The 19,197-nt window shown below is 38.7% G+C and overlaps 1 protein-coding gene across 11 annotated transcripts in view; it reads right to left on the bottom strand.

Moving 5' to 3' along the window:
* The window catches only part of LCORL (ligand dependent nuclear receptor corepressor like), a 172,296-nt gene extending 156,131 nt beyond the window's left edge, over positions 1-16,165 (bottom strand). For 2 of the 11 annotated variants that reach the window (XM_073237792.1, XM_073237791.1), the window contains exon 1: positions 14,600-15,122. In XM_073237792.1, the coding sequence (XP_073093893.1) occupies positions 14,600-14,735 (136 nt within the window). In that variant the 5' untranslated portion in view covers positions 14,736-15,122. Of the gene's footprint in view, positions 1-13,557; positions 13,928-14,599 lie in introns of those variants that run through there. The other 9 variants (XR_012131789.1, XM_073237783.1, XM_073237788.1 and 6 more) reach the window with 9 other exon arrangements.
* Between the last annotated feature and the right edge of the window lie 3,032 nt (positions 16,166-19,197).

Here is a 19,197-nt window from a genome sequence, read left to right as displayed (position 1 = left end):
ATAGTGATTTTTACAAATTATGCCTAAGTTTTCAAGTATTCTGAGAAAGATACCTTTGATTAACCAAAAGGAGGAGTAATCAGGGTTTGCATATGGTTGGTATGAACAGAGTTGCAACAGTAAATTCACTGAATAGAAAGTGTAAAGTGGCATTCCTGTGAACCTCCCCACTTAAAAGCAAGCTAACAAAAAAAATGTCAATTAAGTCTAAGTATCAGATTAAGGATTAATTCCTTAGGACAATATTTAAAAAACAAAACAATACAAAACATTCACAATTTGGCCTCAAACCAATTTTTGTACTTCCATAGTTTCTGACACATCACAACTTTCAGAGATGCTGTAATAATTTTCCAAGAAACAGAATGCACTATACTTCCGTGCTTAAAAGAAAGTCATTGTTGGGTTGAGAGTAGATCAAATACTTCATCAGACTATTGTTTGTAGCATAGAAGATTAAACTAAAGAAGAATCAGAGCAGAAGAGGGGAGCCATTAAGAACCGTTACTATAGTCATCACCCAGACAGAGGTAAGGTGGACTTTGACTGGAGTGGAAATGGAGGGAAAAGGAAGGACTTAAGGTACATTTGGTGACATAATCAATAATAATTTGTAGACTGGATAGGAGAGGAGAAGGTGGATAAGTGAATGATGACTTCCAGTTCTCTGACTTAGGAAACCAGGTATACTGAGATGAAGACCACCAGAACAGACTTAGTATTTGGTAGAGGAAGAACAAGAGCTCAGTTTTAGATATGCTGTATTTAGGATATACCTGAAAGACATACAAGCAGGTGGAACATTATCAAATACTGAGTTAGGTTAGTATCTGGGAAGAAATAGAGAAAAGGAAGGTCAAGGAAGTGTTCTGGGGTTTTGTTTAAAGATGGAATCATTAATGTCAACACTATGGGAGTCCAAAACCTACAGTGAACCATGTTATATCCACTCTACCAACTTAACAATTAGAGAAATTAGTGACTTGAGATAGTCTTTCCAATTACTTAAACTTATTATAAAATTATTCACATATCGAATGAAAAATACAACATAACTCAGTTTCTGTAAGCTAAACTTTTCTGACAGATAACAAGTGATAAGAAAACACCACACACACAGAATAATAATTAAGGTCCAAAGCCACCTCTGGACCTTCAAATGTTAACAGTACAAGAATGCAAAGGCCCCACATCATTCTTGCAGAAGATCCTTTGAACTATGAAAGCTCAGAATTGATACAATGAGTAGAGAGGAATTCCATTAGCTCTTAGAGGTCTTACTGTGCATACCCATGCTACAACTGGCTGAGGCAAACTAGCAAACCCTAATGTGTTGAACTGAGATATTGATAAGCCTATAAAAGCATAACTTATTTTATTTGCACTTCACTTTACTGAGCTTCCGATTTTTTTCTTTTTTTTAACAAATTGAAGGTTTCTGGCAACCTTGCTTCAAGCAAGTCTATCAGCTCCATTTTTCCAACAGTATTTGGTCACCTTGTTTCTCTGTGTCACATTTTGGTAATCCTTGCAATATTTCAGACTTTTTCATTCTTATATTTGTTATGGTGATCTGTGACCAGTGATTACCAATCTCCGAAAGTTTGGATAATGGTTAACTTCTTTTAGCAATAAGGTATTTTTTAATTGAAGTATGTACACTTGTTTTTAGAATAATGTTATTGCACACTTGATAGACTACAGTATAGTCTAAATATAACTTTTATATGCACTGGAAAACCAAAAATTTCATTTGGCTTCCTTTATTGTGGTATTCATTTTACTGCAATAGTCTGGAACTGAACCCACAGTATCTCTGAGGTATGACTGTACGGTGACTCTACTACCTCAAATACGAAAATGTTTCTCTGTATCTTATCCTGGATTATGGTCCCACAATCCAATTAGGCCTCCTACACAGAAGCAGGGAAATGATTCTCTAACCTTCCTCCTTTTTCTGAATGCCCATAGCTCATCAATTATCTAAAATCTGTTGATTGTAACATCATTTCCTTTGAATTCTTCCTCTCTCTATTTCTGATACCAGTTTTATTTCTCTCATAATTTCTTGGTTGGGCTATCTTGACATCCCCCTGATTGATTTTCCTATTCTGTTCTCATATTTTCCTGTTCTATTCTCCGATTTCTCTTTTAGCAGAGTAATCTTATAAAATCACATGAAACTATGTCACTCCCAGGCTTAAAATCCTTCAATGGTTTTCCACTACCTGTGGGTTACACTTCCTTATCGTAAAGTGGGGATGATAATAACAGCTCCTACTTGCAGGACTGCTGTGAAAAGCAAAATGAATTCTAGTGTGACCACTTAATGCCTAATCCTCAGTAAAATAATTAAAAGTAACAATAATTACTATTATATTCTGCTTAGAAGTTTCTCCATGACTCGGCTTCTTTTTCTCTTTGTTCTTATCCCACAGTCATACTATGACCCTTCCTGGACCCATACAAGGAAACCTTATCACTCTCCTCCTTTATACCACAACTTTAATATTGTATATGCTTCTATTATAACATTATCATACTATACAGTAAGAGAACCTTATCTTCTCTACAAGACTGCACTTCATGAAGACAACCTAATGCATCTGACTCCCCCAGGACAAAGCCTGGCCCATCGATATTTACTGAAAAATTTAGGAGAGACAAAAGACATGCATGAAAAGGATTATAGCATAGAGACATTCTTCCTTCAACACTGAAAATCCTATTATGTTTTTATGTAAAATAAACAGATAATTTTAGAATGGATCTAAAGAATGAAAGGATCAGCAAAAACTCCCTCAGTTGACAGAGGATGAAAGAATCTATGGGTTCAGACTGATGAGAAGAGTGAAGATAAGTAAGATAATTTAGTAAGTTAGGTTAGATAAGTAAGCTAATGTATAATCATAGGGAAATCCCCCATTTTTGAGTTATACTTATGCCAGAATAGAAATGCTAAGAGATAAAGTAATAAGGCAAAGGAGAAAAAACAGGTGATAACCAGGCTAACAATATAATATTCATGTGTAAAAACCCCTAAATTTACCACAGAACTACTTTCCTATATACAGTAGAGTAAATAAGAGATACGAGAAGAAAAAAGAGAAAGAAAATCTGAATCATGGAGCAACTTCTAAGCTGAATATAACAGTAATTATTGGTATTCGTAATTATTTACTGTGGATTAGGCATTAACTGCTTATAGTTTAGTAATGCATATAGGGAAGCACAGGTAAAGGAGAGTTAAAATCAAACAAGGAATTACCATTAACTATTTTCTATCTGATCATTTGCCATTCTTGAGAAAGTTCAAAAGAGATAGAAAGATGATGGCCAGCATTCTTGGAACAGGCATGAAGGGTAACTATATAAACAGAATAAAACTTAACACTAACAATCTATGCTTGGGAAATCCTTGCCCCACTAACTCTATGCTCTTACCACTCCCTTTCACCACTACCCCCACCCCTTTCCCAAATGCAAAACCAATAAAGAAATGTGGAGATATTATTCCCTGATTAACCTACCTTAAGGGAACCCTTAATTATGATATATGTGTTCAAATACAAAAATCCCTGTTGTCTCTTATTCCTCTCTAGGAACTCGAGGAATCTAAACCCAGAACACTTTTCCCTGCCCCTGAAATTCAAGACTCTGAAACAAAACAGAACAGCAATACTGAAGTTTTAGATGCAACTATCTGACCAGGAAGGATCAGACTTGCTAATTTTTAACCAGGTTTGACCAAAAGAGTAATAAAAACCTGGATGTAAATAAATTGTACCTTCATATTTCCTAGATGAAAAGCTTAGGCAGGTCAGCCTAAGATTCCATTTTCTCATCTGCAAACTGAACATAAAAACTGTACTATTTTATCAATGTGAAAATTAAATGTGATTAATACGCAAAATGCTTAGTATGATATCTGGTGATACATGGTAAGCACTCAGTAGATATTAGCTATCAGTATTTCAAAAAGTAATTCTTAGTGTTAAAAATCTGTAAGAGAGTTCATATATTACTAACTATGCAGCTTTAAGGGCTGAAAGTGATTAGTTCAAGAGTGTAGTATTAGACTAAAAGCATTGCATTTAAATATTTTTAACTTTGTAAAAACCTTTAATTTACAGAAAATGTTTGAAGTATGGTAAGAACATATTTTTTCAACAATTCGAGAGTAACTGGCCTACATGATGTCCCATCACCCTTAAACTCTTTAGAATTTCCTACAAAGGCATTCTCTTACAAATACAGCCATTAAAATCAGCAAATTAACAAATGACCCATTATGCTCACTGTTATTGGGGTATCACTGCTCCTGCTCCTAGGCCCTTTCTCAGTGAACAACAGTATAGGGCATGTGTGTAATACATTTACTTCTGTATGCCTATGTATAATGAAAACTATGAGTTCACATGAGTGTCTCATTTCCAATCCAACACTACAGAGGGCATTCTAGTATTCTCCATTTACATATTTGTGACTCCCTTCTCAGACAGTAAGAGGCCTGGTTCCCATTATCTTTAATATTTAATTATTTGACCAGTCTCCCTGTATGTAACCATCTCCCATTGTGCCTGCTTCTCCTTCCCCACATGGATGCTCTCCTCACCCCTTACCATCCCATCACCCCCACACCCCCTCATATACATTAACTTCCTCACATTGTTCAGGCCACTATTCCTCATGCCTGGCACCAATCCTACAAAAATATCCTCCTCATCCTGCTTGGCTCTAATACCCATATTGAGCTGACCCTCCACTGGTGCTTTCCTTTCCCCATTCTCAGGTTCTGACATCTTGCACTGGGATGCCTTATGCATGGACTCCCTCCTCACCCGACTTGAGCCTCAATATATCCACACCAGGCTACCCCCCTACATGGGTGCCTGTCTACTCCCCCACCCCAAGTAGATATCCTCATCCTCTTGCCCTGTTCAGGTCTGAACACCCCTCACTGGGACCAGCGACCTTCCTTATACTAGGCAACCGTCCTGCACAGATGCCATACTGATGCTGCTCGGGCTCTGACACCTTGCACAAGCATGTGCTCCTATTCAGACTGCTCCTCACCCCTCACAACTCCATCAACCACTTGGGGACTCTCCTCACCCCTGTAGCGACACCTCACTCCTCCAAGAGAACAAGGCTTGCCCTCCCACAAAGGCCACCCAGGTGGACCCTTACCATTATTTGGTCCCACTTGATGGTTTCAGTACTGAATTGTTCAAAGAGGGAAGACGAAGAGGACAAGGAAGAACTGATGACATTTTAAAGAAAGATATACCAGTGACTAATCTGCATAAGCATCCATTATCAGAGCTAATTAAAATGATGATCTATTTGTCAAACTATCTACTTTTCCCCTTAAAGAAACAGTGCTCTATTCTTTTATAGAAATTCTTTCTAAATTTAAAAAGTCCACTCAGAAAAAATGGAAGTCCTGTCTTTCATTTTCTTTAAGCCAAATATGCATTTTGTTTAAGTACCTTACATAGGCCTGTAAAAAATCTAGTTCAGTTAAAAAAAAATTGTTCTGAGAGTTTTAAGAAATACGATTTTTTAAAAAACTGGAATTAAATATTTTTAAATACCCAGAATATGTAAACTTCACTGTAACAGTTATATTTTGCCAGTACACTTATTCCCAGCTACAATTCTGCAAAACTAGCCTTGACTGTTGGTGGCAACACCTTTTCCTAGCTCCTTGTTTCTACGAGGAAGGATGCTTCGACAAGCACAGTCTGAGTGAGATGCAATTCTTCCCTAGAGAAGTGAACAGACTGATCAGATTAATCACTTTGGAAAGAATAACTAAGCTCAGTTCTATTCCTTTTCCCGTTGGCAGTGAGCTACTGGGAAACTATCCCTGCAGAGCGCTCCTATTGTGCTCTGCTCCCCTAGTATACCTAGGAGTGGGTGATTAGTTGGCCCATACCATACTGTCCACCTGCCTCTCCCACCAAGCTATTCCTCTTAACTTAGTCTCTATCAGTAATAGAAGTGATATTTTGGTTCTCATCTTTCTCCTTGTTTTATTTTTCAAATTGTTCAGAGCCCGGGCAGTAAAGAAGGGTGCCAAATGACAGTACTTCAGCAATCCAACATCTTCACACTGAAGTAGAGATTGTGCATTTTCTCAGTGTTTACTTAAAAGGGAGGCTTCAATTTGAGCTTAAAACTATTACAAACAAACAAACAAACAAAACCCCTCAAACCTGAACCAACAGCAGATGTTCAAAATGAAAATAAGCTGACTTATCTGATCATGCTTATTACCCATGGGGAAAAAAACTTCAAAGGCTCATAATTTCCTCCTTATAGAGGCCATAACTTATACTTCTAGTCCTACTTTCTACTCCCACCCTATACTCCAATAACACCAGAGTGCTGAGTATTTTCAGAATAATCATTATTCAGACATCTGTATCTTTGCTTATACTATCCCTCTGCCTGTTCCCTCTACCCTACTCTCCTGCTAGATCATTCAACTTAGGGATCAACACACTATGGCCTGTAGGCCAAATATGTCTATTTTTGTAAATAATATTTTATTGGAGCACAGCCAAGCTCATTCGCTTACATATAGCTTTGTGCTACAACAGCAAGAGGAGTTGCGATAGAGAACATATGGACACAAAGCCTAAAATACTTATTATCCACCCCTTTACAAAAAAAGTTTGCCAATCTCTGCTTTCACTCAATCCTGAGAAGCCGAATCATTTCAGATTCTTCAACTCAAAATGAATTGCTTCCTCCTCTGTCCTTCCATTATATTTACCAACTCTAATAACTAATCTCCCTGATAATTGTGAGCTCTTTAAAAGCAAAGTCTAACCTCTATTCCTATAATAGACAATAAGCTTTTTTAAACATCCCACAGTTCCCACCTCTCAGCACTTTCCACATTCTTAAGCAAAGAATTTTGGAAGAATCTTCTGCCTTTTTCTCTACCCCTTATTTAGTCCTCCTGAAGCAAAGAGTAATGACTAATATTAACAAGATCTTGATAAAAGTTGTTCTTCCTGGGATGGAGTAATGTTTTAAAGGTCATTTTCATGAATGGCCAAGTTTCCCTTCTCACTCTTCCTAGATGGTCAAACCAACCAAAAGCCAAATCACATGGTAAGCGATACACAGTGGGACTCTAGGTATTTGATGACTGACAACAGTAAATTAATTGGAAAAAAATCATTCCTTTAAAATGTGTAATACAACACATATCTTGGTGATGAACTTAGGAACATATTTTTTGAAGGAAAAAAAGATAAATTTAGAGTTCACATGCAGTGATTCAAACCAAGCCCATTCTACTTATTAAATTTATCTGTCTCAATATTTTGTTTCTATTAAGTGTCAAGCTTAGTTAAATAACATATGAAGTAACCATGGATATTACTGATTCAAAAATGTATCTCCCATTTTACTTTGCATCATAACAGTATCTCCCATCTGAAAAGCAACCATCCCTGGACCCCTAATCTTTACAATTGCTGCTCCATTTATCTGTTCTTCCTCAAAATGCAGCTTGTCAAATGAGTGGTCTGCTATTATCTGAGTTACCTCCATAAATGTACATTTTAGTTTCTAACCTATGACAACATGGCTTCCATCCCCACCACTGTGTGTAAGTTCATCTAGTCAAGGTCATTGAGAACCTCCAGATTGCCAGAAACAATGTACACTTCCCTGTCTCATGGTACTTGACATCTCATCAACATGTAACAATCCCTCCTTATTGTAATACTTCTCTCCTCTTAGATTTGGTGATACTGCTCTCTCCTTGTGTTCCTACTTAGTTGATGATGTTACTTTTCAGTGTAAAAGTTCAATGGCCTTACTTTGAGGCTCCTCTTTCTACACCCAAACAATGTTAAAATTCTTAAGGTATGATACTCTACTCTGTAGTTATACTAAAACTTCTGAACCTATGTACTTGGTGCTCTAACCAGCATTTGTGTTATCATCACAAATGCTGACCCTATCTCCCTCTCTCCCTCGAAAGATGATAGATAGATGATTGATAGATAGATAGATAGATAGACCAAAAAGAAGGAATATATATACCAAAAAGAAGGAATATTATCAAGAAAGAAAAAAGATAGGGACTCCACATACAAAAAATATAGGGTATTATAACTGAATGATTGGATTTACTATTAAGGAAGAAAGTGTTGCATACCCAAAAATTTACATGCCTTGTTACTCTCCTAGGAGACCAAGGCTAAAAGTCAGACAAGTCAGAGGAACATGGGGAACACATAACAGCGACTTACCACAATGCACCACCAAGCAGAGGGAGGTGCACACAAATAGCCAACCAAGAAAGTATGGTGGACATGAAGAGACAGCACCATGCAGAAAGGAGGCTATAATATTCTCAAACCACCCTTTAGCCCCTATTTAACATCTAAAAAATACAAAATGTGCACACTGCGTGGTCCCAAGGGTGACAAATTTTACTCTTGCAAGTACAAAACTATCCAGGACAATACAGAAATTCAAGTTTTACATGCAAAATTCATCAATATTCCTATTTTACAGAGAACTGTAGATGTATGTTTTAACCACCCATCTACCCATTACCATCACAGATTCTATTTGCCTGATGCATGTTATTATTGCCATACTTTACATCTTTTTAAATGGATAAAAAATTTGCTCATGCCCACAAAAAAACAGTGTGTACAGCCAAGACTTTACATTCATACCATTCCTATCAAATCCAGATTTCTAAGTATCTTCTAGGACTTACATGGCAATACTGACAAGATGATGGAAGTTAGAATAAAGACAAAACAGCAGGAAGCAAGAAGCAGCCAGAAAGAACTATCAAGTTGATTATGTATAATTTTATTTACCTGGACTATTCCCCCTATGAAGTGCTCCCATAACTTTTTCACAAGTTAAAAATACTGAAAGAAAATATCTTCTAACACTGATCTGCTGATTATAAATAGGGCAGGTAGTTTAAAGTCCACTCCACATGTGCAGAATGCAGAGCTTTGAGACAGTGATGGAGTTAAAAGGAAGAGTAAAATAGTAGGTACCAACAGAGAGTAGCTTGAAGATGATCTAGTATGATACAGATTTTTTTAATGAATTTGAACTAATTTCTTGTATTCAGTTACTACAAAGTCAAAATATTCCTTAGAATATAGGAAGATATCAAATGTCTTTTGGTTTTCTCATATATAAAAAACCAGAATTATTCTAAGTGATATGCTGTCATGACCTAGCTATAAAATACCTTGGAATACATATCATTCAAGCCCTTGGTAACTTTTCCTCTCAGATGCCTCACCATTTTATTATCAGTATTCCCACCATAAAGAATACTGGCAAAAACATAAAGCTCAAAGCTGCTAATAACATGTAAATCAATAATAATGATAGCTAACATCTATGGAATGCTTTCTATATAAAGACACATATTAATATATATATATATATACAATTAATTCTCAAACCACCTCATTATCTCCAGTTTACAATAAGAAACTGAAATACAGAGAGGTTAAGTAACATGTCCACACTGGTAAGTGGTAACACTAGGATTCAAATGCAGGTAAGAGCCTATATTCTTACTCACTATAATATTCTATCCCAATAAAAGATGTGAAGTGATATCACGGCAATCAAGAGTTGGCTAGAGCTACTACACCACAGAATAGTGCTGTCCAAAACAGTAACCACTTGCCACATGTGACTATCAAGCACATGAAATGTGGCTAGTCCAAATTCGATATGCTATATGTATAAATACCTGATTTCAAAGGCAATATTAAAAAAAGTATGTAAACTCATTAGTAATTTTTATATGGATTAATGTTAAACTATCTTGAATACTGGGTGAAGTAAAATGTACTTTCTTAATGTTGTTACTAGAAATTTTTAAATTACATATTTGGCTCCCATTATATTTATTCTGGACAATACTGGAATGTACGAAAGATGCTGTAGTTTATAGAATGAGTCTAATCAAATCTTCACTATTTTTTTTTGCTGTTGCAAACTAAGGCAAATAAGTTATACTGATTTTAGCTTCTGTATCAGAAAAATAGGGTTTAAAAACAGTCCTGAAACCAAGTATTCAGATTTTGATATCTAAATCTGTTTTCCACTAGAAAGAATGGAGGATTCCTTGGAGAAATGTCTAATGTCAGAGCTGGGACACGTAAAGTACAACGAACCTGGAATATCTTTTTTGTCAAGAAAGAAGTGCTCAAGAAATCATTGGACTGGAGGAGGTGAGAAAGGTGTAATTTGTCAGAAAGCACTGGAACCAGCTGAAGGAGGATCCCCCTAGCCAAACCTGGGACAATCTGGGAGTCAAAAATATTAATAGTAATGGATTTAACCATTAAGTAAATAAGAATCCATGAGTTCATACTGATAAAAATAAGTAAGTAAACAAACAATGGAGGAGATGGAAGAGACTGCTTTATGACAGAATACCAGCTACTAATTATAGAAGGAATGATAAAGTTAGAAAATGATGAATGGATGTTAAAACTTGTGGGTGAAATTTTGATGAGACTATGTAAATACTCTGTTCCTCAAAGTATTTTCCCACAAATTACATATTAATTACAGAAGAATAAATAATAACTTTCAGGAAGATATATGGAGAACACCATCTTAACCAAGTTTTCAAAGCTAACATCACCAACATTGGGACAAACCAACTTCATGAACCTCAAGATACCATGTACTGAGGACAGAACCTCTCTCCAGAGGTATTCCTGCCAAAAAATGCATAACCAGTCTAATCATGAAGAAACAACAGGCAAATTCAAATTGAGAGACATTCTACAAAATAACTGTCCTGTACTTTTGAAAAATATCAAGGTCAAAAAACATAGGAAAGGCTGTTCCAAATTAAACATAAAAAAGTGTTCCAAATTAAAAGAGATTGAAGAGATGATGACCAAATACAATGCATGATCATGCACTGGGGGAAATAAACATAAAGATAGATAAATAGATAAAATTTGAACATAGATTCTGAATTACACAATTTTAAGTCTCCTTGGTTTTAAGACAACGTCCTTGGTTTTATGAAATACACAGTAAGGAACTTAGGGGTAGAGGTATGATGTCTCCAAATTACCCTCAAATGATTCATTTAAAAGAATACACATACACAGAGAGAGAAAGAGAGAGGAGAGGAAAGGAGGGGAGGGGAGGGGAGGGGAGGGGATGGACATAAGGCAATAATGATAAAGCAAATGCAGCAAAATGTAATACAAAGGGTGAATATGGATAAGGGTATATAGGAGTTCTTTGTACTACTCTTCCAACTTTTCTCGTAAGTTTGAAATTATACAAAATTGAAAGTTAAAAAAAAGCAAAGAAACAGTAAGCCTGGTCTATCTCCTACATCAAATATACTAATAGACTATACATGTCCTAATAATGTTTAAAAATATACTAATGCATTCTATTGTCCTAGAATTTACTCTGCTGTAAATTTTCTGACTTATCAGATATTAATTATAATATATATTTCACAAGATCCAGGATTGTATATCCTCAATATCATACTGAGTCCTAGGATACTATTTACTATAACCACTAAGCACTCAAATATATGTTATATGAGCATACTCAAAATTATAACACAGTATAGGATGTTTACAAAAAAATAATCAAATTATATAAAGCACCGTATTGTAAACAGAGCTATTAACTGGGACACAGAACTTATAAGACAACTCTTCCAATAAATTATAAAAAAAAATAAAAACCAGGAATAAATCACATAGTTAAAAATCTAACCTGAAGAGTTCCACAAATAGAGAAAGGTATGCATTTTCCATATCAACAGTTAAACATCTTAGCTAACTAGCAGTAGTCATAACTAAAATGAACTCCCCCCATAAAATCAGAATATTATATATGAGTTCTAAAAAAACTGAATCAAATTAAAGACTTAGGCTAAGAACTGAGATTTTAAACTTCACTACTGGCTCAATACTAAACTGCTGTATGGACCCTAAGAAGGTGCTTACAATTTCCTTATCTCGTTTAAAAATAAGATACTTGCATCATTTTCTTCCACAAAGGTAGAAAGGTTAGTATTTTAATAAAATGATTTCAAGCAGTAAGAGCACTGAATATTCAATACAGAAATATATACACATATTCTCATACATGCACACTTGCAAACCAAAAAGAAAATAACTTTTTTGTAAACATGATTACAAAGTACTGAGGGTAAGCACAATAGCAAAAAGGAACTTTCAATAATTACACAAACTACATTTAATCCCAATCCTCTCTATGACTAGGTGCTTCACATATAGGACACTGACAAAAACCAACAGTGTGTATGTCCTGTTTAAAAGAGACATTGTTTATTTAAAAATAACTGTGACAAAAACAAAGCTGAGATGGGTGTTACTAAGTCTCCTGTCAAGGACTGGGGCTGTGGGGTACATTTCCCAAATACAGTTGGAGCCCAGGAAAAAATTTTCTTTCAAATACGATACAATGACATATTACATTTAAAATTTAAAAGAGATTGCATGTTAAACATACAGCTTTAACTCAATTCTCAATGTCTTCTAATCCTATGTATCCCAGTAGGTGAGACAGAGAAGGATTCTAATTATTTTTCCATAAAATCCAATTCATTGTTTAATTAAAATTGAACTATTTTTCAAAAGTACATACATCTAAATAAGCAACAAGATGGCAGGAAAAAAACCCAAACTATTCTAAAACATAATTGACGAAAGACATCGTCAAATCACTGTGTGACTGGGCAAAACTTAACACCATAATATTGCTGCCAGTTTTGCAATGCTGTCATCCAGCCTGATTCTAACTGAATTTAACAATTTCTAAACACGTTGTCAGTAGAAGAAATCTTTACTTAAGCAATTATAAAAACGGGTCCATTTTGTATTCAGGAAGCTTAAAATTTTACTAATTTCTAAATTAAAATTTGGCTTAATCTTTAAATAATATGGCAAGTCTTTTTTACACTTTTCTTGAGAACTAAAATCGCTTATGAGTACTTGACTAAAAGCTATTGACCAGAATATTTCCTTAAATAAAATCAAAACATATTTTATAAAGGTAAAACTACTAGTAAACTGCTCAAAGACAACCTGAGGGCTCTTAATCAGAGAAGCCTTCCTTCTAATACGTATTCCTACATCCATCGTATTCTGCAGTCACATTTCTGAGTTGAAGTTGTTAGCTTATCCTACTACGATCTCCTTTTCACGAGTGAAAAATAAGATCTTCAAGCGCTAACTAAACAAATCTGAGGGGTTTGGGGGAAAGGGGCGCGAGGTGGCGCAAGAACAGACGGAAACAAGGTAAGAGAGTTGTTTTCTTGAGGCACTAAGGTTCCTCAACTCCAAATGCCAAGATTTAATCGCCAGTCGAGCAATCTGCAGCCACTACCCACTCCTTAGATAATGCAACCTTCCTATCTCTTCCCCTACTCTACTACCCATAACTCCTTCCAAAACAAACAACGCACTGTAACACATCCTATCCCAAAACCCGCGTAGTCCCCTCCGTACCCTCTAAACCAACCTGCTGGATATCAATCAGCTCCACGCACATGTCTCACTCAGATAAAAAAGCGACCGCAGCAAGGTGCGTAGTTTCCACAACCTTCCGCCACCCGAGCAACCCGTAAAATGACATCCCCAGGCCCAGAAGTTTGAAGCAAAATGATTTTGACCCCACCAAAAGGAAAGACAGAATTGCAGGAGAATGGGATGGGAACTGGCTAGGGCGACGTGCGCGTCTGTGCCGAGAAGGGTCCATCACATGACAGTAAAAGAGGACCAGAGTCCTAGGGGCGTCCGCGAAGAGAATAAGGGAGGGGGGGTGCAGTCGCCATGGCAACACCCCCCATCCGTCCAGACTTCCAAAGAGGGAGGAAGAACTTCAAATCCCAACCGTCAGCGCTCGAGCGGCTGCTTCTTAAAGGGGTACACACAGCGCCGCCGCCGCCGAGCGCGAGAGGGCAGAGTGGGCGCCCCCGCCCCTCGGGCGACGCCCCCGCCGCCCCGCGCCCCCGGCAGCCCCCCAGCGACCCCAGCCCCGCGAGCGCCCGGGGGTCGCCCAGGTCTCGGTCCCCGGGAGCTTGGCCGCGTCGGCCAGCTCGGCCCCCAGCGACAAGAAGGGGGTGTGTGTGCGCCCGGCGGGGGCGCGGACCAGCCCGCCTTCCTCCCGCCGGCCCTGCCCGCCGGCTCCCTTCGCCCGGGAGCCGACCCGCCAAGCCGCTTCCTCCCTCCTGACAGGGCGGACGGCGGGCGGCGAGGGGCGCCGAGGAGCTCCGGGGAGAGCGCGGGCGAGCGGCTTCCTCGGGGGCTGGACGAGCCAGCCCGCACCAACAGTTCCTGGGGAGCCCAAGGGCTGAGAAGGAGAAGGGGCGAGGGGCGCGCCGGGCGAGGAGCCCCCAGACAAAAGGCGAGAGCCGGGGCCGCCGCGCCGCCGCCGCTCCCATCGCGCTCCCCCATTGAACTGACCCGAACGGGAGATTCAACTAACCCCTCAGCCACAAACTCCTAGGGCTGCAGCAGCTGTCGCCGCGCGGAGCCGGGGCTCCGGCCAGTGTCTCTCTTACCTACACAGTGCATGAGGCGGTGACGCCAAGAGTCGAGTTCCCGCCGGAATCCTCTCCTCTCCGCCGCGCACCGAGGGCTCCGGCACTGAGCGGCGGCGGCGGCGGCAGCGGCCATTCTCTCTCTTCCCTTGTCCATCTGCGTCCCGCGTCACGCGCCCTCATTTACATACGAGCGGCGCAGGCACGAGGCAGGGGCGCGAGCCCTCGGCGCGAGCCCCGGAGCGCGCGCCCCCCGGAGGGGGGGGTTGATTGACACGTGTCACTACCTTCCCTCGGCCCTTTTCTCCCCCTCCCACTGCTCCCTCCGGGAGAGGAGGGGAGGGAGCGTGAGGAGAAGGAAGCAACCTGCCGCTTCCGCTGACCCCGCCTCCCCATCCACTCTCCTCTCCCCCTCCCCCGCTCCCTCCTGAGTTTACTCAAGAGAGCCATACTGCTCCCGCCGCCCGCGAAAACCTTGAGCGGGAGCAAGAGGAACGGAGCCCGGCCAGAAACCCGCGTGCAAATGGAGCGTACTAGCAACACCGCCCTCCTGCCTTCGCGACGCGCCTCCGGCCGCCCGGGGACTTCACTTCCCAGGCTCCATTGCGCCAGTATCCCGAAGCGGAGCTTGCCGCGGCGGCGCGGTGCACGCCGGTCCTTGTAGTGTAGCAGCGGCGCGTGCTAACCAGCCCTCGTACCTGGACTTGCGGGCTTCGACTTCTCGCTGCACCGCTGGTGGGGTTAGGACTGAGCGCCCAGGACTGTGTGGTGTTCGCGTCGCCGGGTCTCACCCAGACGCCTCAGCTTCTTTAGGTTCTGCAAGAGAAGGGCGGTAGAAGCCGTAAGTTGTCTGCCACCTGAGGGTTCAGGCTGCGCTTTGTGCTTTAAGCGCTGGAAACTGTTGGGGGTCACTGTCATCCCTCCACTGCAGGGAAGAGCAAGCCAGTAGTCCTTTGGCTGCATCCGAGAGAACTGTCAAAATATTCAGAGAGAGAGATCCCGCAGTGATTTCAGTTTCCAGGGCGAAGAGATCTCGGAAAACGACACTGTTTTCAGGGATTAGGGGGGGAAATGCGGGGCTTTCATTGAACATTATTTACGGGGCATTTGGTGTTGCTGGGTGAAAACTCCCAAAGGGGAAACTTTTATGTTCCGCATAATGTAAACTCGTGGAGGACAGCGACCCACCAAGACTTCTGTACCATGACATCTGCACTTCCCTGACCCTAATACAGCGCATGGCATGGGCCTAAGCACTTTACATATGTTACGGACCGAATTCTACACCATGCTAGAGAAAATATTTCTTCTTCAGAGGGAAAGCTTTTGGTTAGATATAAACTCCAATGACATTTTTTACCTTTGCGCCAGAGCGATTGTACATGTGATTCTGTATACGTGCAGAGGCCAAATCGAAGCTGAGACACTCAAAGTTCGCTGAGAAGTACTGTGTATTACTGGAAATTTATGCACAAGTCTATAGGAAATATATTTTAACCCTTCTTGGAAACCCCTATGAATTCTGAATTCAGTTCTGCCTGCCCTGTTTTGTGCCTTATCCATATTGACCTTTCTTTTTTTTCTAAGGAGAAAATATTTAATTGCTCCTATTATCTCTCAATAGTGAGGATGTAATTTTACATTTTCACGAATAAAAGTGTAGTTTGAAATCTCAAAATTACCTTTTCTCGAATGGTCACAATTGGAGAAGCAAGTAAAATCACTAACGAAGGTGCTTTGGGAATTATCAGTGGATGCTTTAAGTTACCCATTCCATTCGTAATTGCCAAGATCATCAGCCTTTGTAGCTTTCCTTAACACTTGTACAGTAATCTACTTTAGTTAGGATGGGCTAGGTTACGGTGCAGTAACAAGGGATCCAAAAATGTTAGTGGCTTAAAGCAACAAAAAAAACTTATTTCCTGCTAATCTACATGTTCATTTCTGGTAAGTGGGGATACAGGAAGAGCTTCAGGCCAGGTTATTCTCACCCAGCAACCAAATGGCTTAGGGAGATACCAATATCCGGAACTTGTATGACAGGCAAAAGAAAGATAAATAGTAAAGTAGTGCTTCCTGAAAATTATACAAGTCAATTCCACTCACATTTCATTGACAAAAGGAAATCATATGGGCATGTTTTCTTCGAAGGAGCAGGAAAGTGTAATCCTACTATTTGCCCAGAAGGAAGATGGCCTGAATTTATTTGTGAACAGCACCAGTGATTATTACAATCCTCCCTCTAGTCAGCAATTTACAGTTCACACTCCTTAAACAAAATACATTCATCCCTGATACAAATATATTCGAGTAGTTTGAAATACTCGTTACCAATATAGAGAAATATAACATTTATGGAGAGATATGACTATAGTCATGGTTTTTAAGAAACCAAGCAAACATGAAAGCTATTCTTTAATTTGCAACAAAAACAGACAATTAATTCACTATGCTTCTAAGATTGTAAAATATCTAATCACCTGTGAATTATGATGCATTTTCTAATTCAATAATTACTTTTTCTATATAATGCCCAAATAATTTACATTTTCTAATTTAATAAAATCTAAACACTTTTGTTTCAGTTAGATATTTGTACTTATAAGTGTAACTTAATAGTTGAATTTATTGATGCCTTAATACATTATAAAGTAGTTCATAATGCTGAGAAGCCATTTTCGAGTGAACTTTATTAACTGCTTTAAAAATACCACAATTTACTATTTTTCCTTTAGTTCTGAACTGCGCTTATCAGAGATCTAAAAATCAAAGACAAATTTGATCAACTAGTTATTTAAGATATGGAACATAGTCCCCTTCCAGAAACTTTCTAACCAGCCATGTAATTATATTATTCTAAATTTTATGCAAACATCTTAGATTCATCCTGATTTATGAGCCAAAGATTTCTCAGCATTGTTTTTCCTATGGGAGTATGGACTCTAAGAACACTGTCCTCTCACATATGCTGATGCATTTAATTTCAATGCTTCAGTTAAATAATTCGAGAAATTTAAAAAACATGAGTGATTTTGTCTTCTTGATGCATTTCCAAGTATCCACATCGATTGTGCACATTTTGTAAGGAAAAAAAGATAAAATTTCACAGGAGGGAATGAAAACTGAAGAAGCAGAAATATAATGGTGATGCCCTTCATTTCTTATTCTGTAATGTCTGTTTCCTATTCCAAGATTGCCCTTTAGTGTACATAAAAATGACCATATTTGGTCCAACGCTGTCACTCATCTCAAGGTGCTATCCCAGATATCTGGTCTTGGTGTTCTTTGTTTAGCTCAACCATTAAGTATTTTTAAAACACTACTATTACACCCAGTTATCACCTTCATATTAAATATCTTTTAGTTAGACATAATTTTCACTATATTAGGGAGACTCAGGCATTAAACTGTCAGGATAACCAATACTGAAATTAGGGTGAACCTATTTTCTAATTGTTTTTGAATTTAATAGCATTTACCACCTATTTTCTCTTACGTTCAGGCAGATGATAATAGGATCTGATCTATCACTACTCTTTCTGTGTCTGCTTGAAATCACTCCCCTAGCCTAACTCATGATTATCACTTTCACTTTCAGCCTTTTAATAATGTCAGTGTATTATATGCTTAATGATGGCAATTTGATCCAATTTAATCCAGTTGCATAGCTCAGTATCAAAGTCAAATAAAAATGTTATTTTTAGCACCTAGTTGATTATAGTTTAGGGAGATTACAGATCATCTAGGTCAATTCCCTATTTTTGCAGGTAGGGAAATCGAGGCCCAGAGAGGAGAAGCAGTTAATGTAGGTCACATAGCTTATAAGCAGCAGAACCGAAACCAAAAAGCAGATTTTCTGATTCCTAATTTTACCTCTTTTTGCTATAATAACAGCCATAATTTCTAATCAATTGCATACATTATTAATTCACTTAACCTTTTCTATAACTATGCAGTTAGTATTGTTATTATTATCACCTTATCTCAGATAAACAATTATAAATTTGTTCAAAGAAGTCATCCAACATCATTCAGCTAGTTAGTAGTAGAATTGGAATTTGAATCTGTCTTTCCAAGTGTAACTATTACTGTATGTGAAAAGCAAAAAAGATGATTAAGCTGCCTTGCAAGGAATCAGAAACTAAGGAACCTGGACTTGATCTGATTTTCATGAAGGGCTATTGATTTGGAGGAAGAAAGTGACACAAAAACAAATTTTTAAATGTACATGAGATTTGCATTTGTGTCTCACATTATATTTCTTTTGAACAGATTTGGTTCAGAATTTACATGCCAAGATATAAGATTGGTCAGATGAAATACAGGGAAATACAAAGACATATTTAACAAGCATTCTCAAGTGCTATCTTCTGTTTTGAAAGGTTTATTTGGAGGAATATTTGTCTCTCTAGTAGTGGTCAGGGTAAAGGTGAATTGTTTTCAAACAAAGTGGCCGCCTGCCTGGATATCTATATTCCCTTCTTTCTGGAAATAGCACCCTGGTGTTCCTTTGAGCAATCATCTCTCCCTGATTTTGAGTCCATGTAGATTGGATGAAACTGTCTCATGAGTCTAGAATTGGTCATGTGACCCAGGCCTAATCAACCAGAATATTCCAT

The sequence above is a fragment of the Manis javanica genome, chromosome 5, assembly GCF_040802235.1.
Source record: "Manis javanica isolate MJ-LG chromosome 5, MJ_LKY, whole genome shotgun sequence".
In the NCBI taxonomy this organism is placed as follows: domain Eukaryota; kingdom Metazoa; phylum Chordata; class Mammalia; order Pholidota; family Manidae; genus Manis; species Manis javanica.
Note: the sequence above shows the minus strand (reverse complement) of the source record. Positions and strands in the feature narration are given on the sequence as shown.